Consider the following 2,047-nt stretch of genomic DNA (forward strand, 5'->3'; position numbering starts at 1 on the left):
CCCCCCCCCGTGCGCTCCGGGACGAGCCGCGGGCGAGCGCGGGGCCCCACTCCTGAGCCGAGGAGGCTTAATGCAGGTCATTGTGCACCCCAGAACAAAGCCCCCCAGCTTGTCTGACCGGCGTGTCAGGGTGCTCCCTGCCTGCACCCCACTCCCGGGGGTCCTGGGGGAGGACAGGGCAGGTGGGCAGGTAAAGCCATCCCAGGACACTATCTCACACATGGCCAGGGTGGGAAGGAATGTCCGTCATCCTCAGCCTGTGTCCCCCATCCTCACCCTGTGTCCCCCCCACTGGTGGCAGGTTTCACAGGTGCTCACTGCGAGATCGACATCGATGAGTGTGACCCCGACCCGTGTCACTACGGGACCTGCAAGGACGGCATCGCCTCCTTCACCTGCCTCTGCCAGCCCGGCTACACGGGCCACCGCTGCGACATCAACATCAACGAGTGCCAGAGCCAGCCCTGCAAAAATGGGGGGACCTGCCAGGACAGGAACAACGCCTACAACTGCATCTGCCTCAAAGGGACCACGGGTGAGCGGGAGGGAACCCCTGGGGCTCCACACGGGTCGGCTGTGCCGGTGCAGCATCCCAGTCCCATCCCCATCCCAGGGCAGGTTGGCCCTGAGCCGTCGACAGCAGCCGCCCTGGTGCTGGGGCTGGCCCGGGGCATCCTGGGTGAGGGCGAGTTTTCCCGGTTTGGTGCCCGGATCCGGCGGGAACCACACCCCAGCTGGGAGCCGGGGAGCTGCTTATGGAGGAGGTGCTTTGTTGTGGAGCGGCGGCAGCAGTTGGTGCCAGGGGGCTTCATTTTGCCGCGTCAGCAGAGCCTGGGACTCCCTAACAACACCCCTCTCTCCTCCCCAGGACCGAACTGTGAGATCAACCTGGACGACTGCGCCAGCAGCCCCTGTGACTACGGCAAGTGCATCGACAAGATCAACGGCTACGAGTGCACCTGCGAGCCGGGGTACACAGGTGAGAGCAGGGCATGGCAGCCACCGCCACGCCCTGGGGACCTGCACCTTCTGGTGCCCCATGTCACCAGGAGAGGGGGTGCAATAAGGAGGAGGGAGGCTGCCATCCCACTCGCCGGAGGTTTTGCACCCTCCAGCGCTCCTGCTTGTTCAGGAGGGTGACCCTGGCTCAGGCTGAAATCAAAGGGGTGTCTGGTGCCGCGAATTCGACTCCCGCTGCGCCCACTCCCATGGGTATCAGGTTGCTGCCTTGTCCGACTGGTTTGTTTGATCGCTGCTGCAAATGGTGGAGGGCTTTGATGGGAGCAGCCCCCGCCGCTCCCCGCCCGCACGGCCCCTTGTCCTCGGGCCTGCTGGGAGCCGAAATAAAGCCTGGCTTTGTCAGCCACGGCAGGTAGGGTTACAGGCTGAAACTGCCCCCCTTCAGTATTCCCTCCTGGACCAAACGAGCCCAGGGCACGGCCTCTTCCCAGTCACGTTTAATTAAGCCGGGCAGGCAATGCAGGGTGTGAAGTCACCCTCCTTGCAGGGCAGCCCGCTCTCCTCCTCGTATATCCAGAGATCTGAGATCCAAGGTGAGGCAGAATGCACCCCCCTGCCATGCTGTGCATCCCGTGGGGTAACTTTTCCTCACTCCCCCTTTCCCAGGGCGCATGTGCAACATCAACATCGACGAGTGTGCCAGCAACCCCTGCCACAACGGGGGCACGTGCAAGGATGGCATCAATGGCTTCACCTGCCTCTGCCCCGAGGGCTTCCACGACCCCAAGTGCCTGTCTGAAGTGAACGAGTGCAACAGCAACCCCTGCATCCATGGGAAATGCCATGATGGATTGAATGGGTAGGTTGGAAGGCACAGGGGCTGCTGGGGTAGTAAAGTTGGGGTTAGAGGAGGGCGAGCATCTGTCCCCCAAGTCAGTGCTTGTCCATGCTCTGTGCCAGTGCTGTCGGATATTTTCCTGCAGTGGCACAATTAGGGGCCAGGATTTGCTGGGTAAATGATGGCTGGTGTAGCCTGGAGGACCAGATCTTTATACCCCAATTTTTCCCCAAAGCTACAAGTGTGACT

At 62.2% G+C, this 2,047-nt stretch overlaps 1 protein-coding gene across 1 annotated transcript; it reads left to right on the forward strand.

The window, feature by feature from the left end:
- Positions 1-301: 301 nt before the first annotated feature.
- Positions 302-1,819, forward strand: LOC113979176 (neurogenic locus notch homolog protein 1-like; the record flags this gene model as incomplete). Its single annotated transcript, XM_027706645.1, has 3 exons — positions 302-535; positions 869-979; positions 1,627-1,819. Coding segments are annotated over 3 exons (538 nt in total), but the record flags the coding sequence as incomplete, so codon positions are not given.
- Between the last annotated feature and the right edge of the window lie 228 nt (positions 1,820-2,047).

Source organism: Neopelma chrysocephalum, unplaced genomic scaffold (assembly GCF_003984885.1).
Source record: "Neopelma chrysocephalum unplaced genomic scaffold, ASM398488v2 Primary Assembly neopelma1_59217, whole genome shotgun sequence".
Lineage (NCBI taxonomy): Eukaryota > Metazoa > Chordata > Aves > Passeriformes > Pipridae > Neopelma > Neopelma chrysocephalum.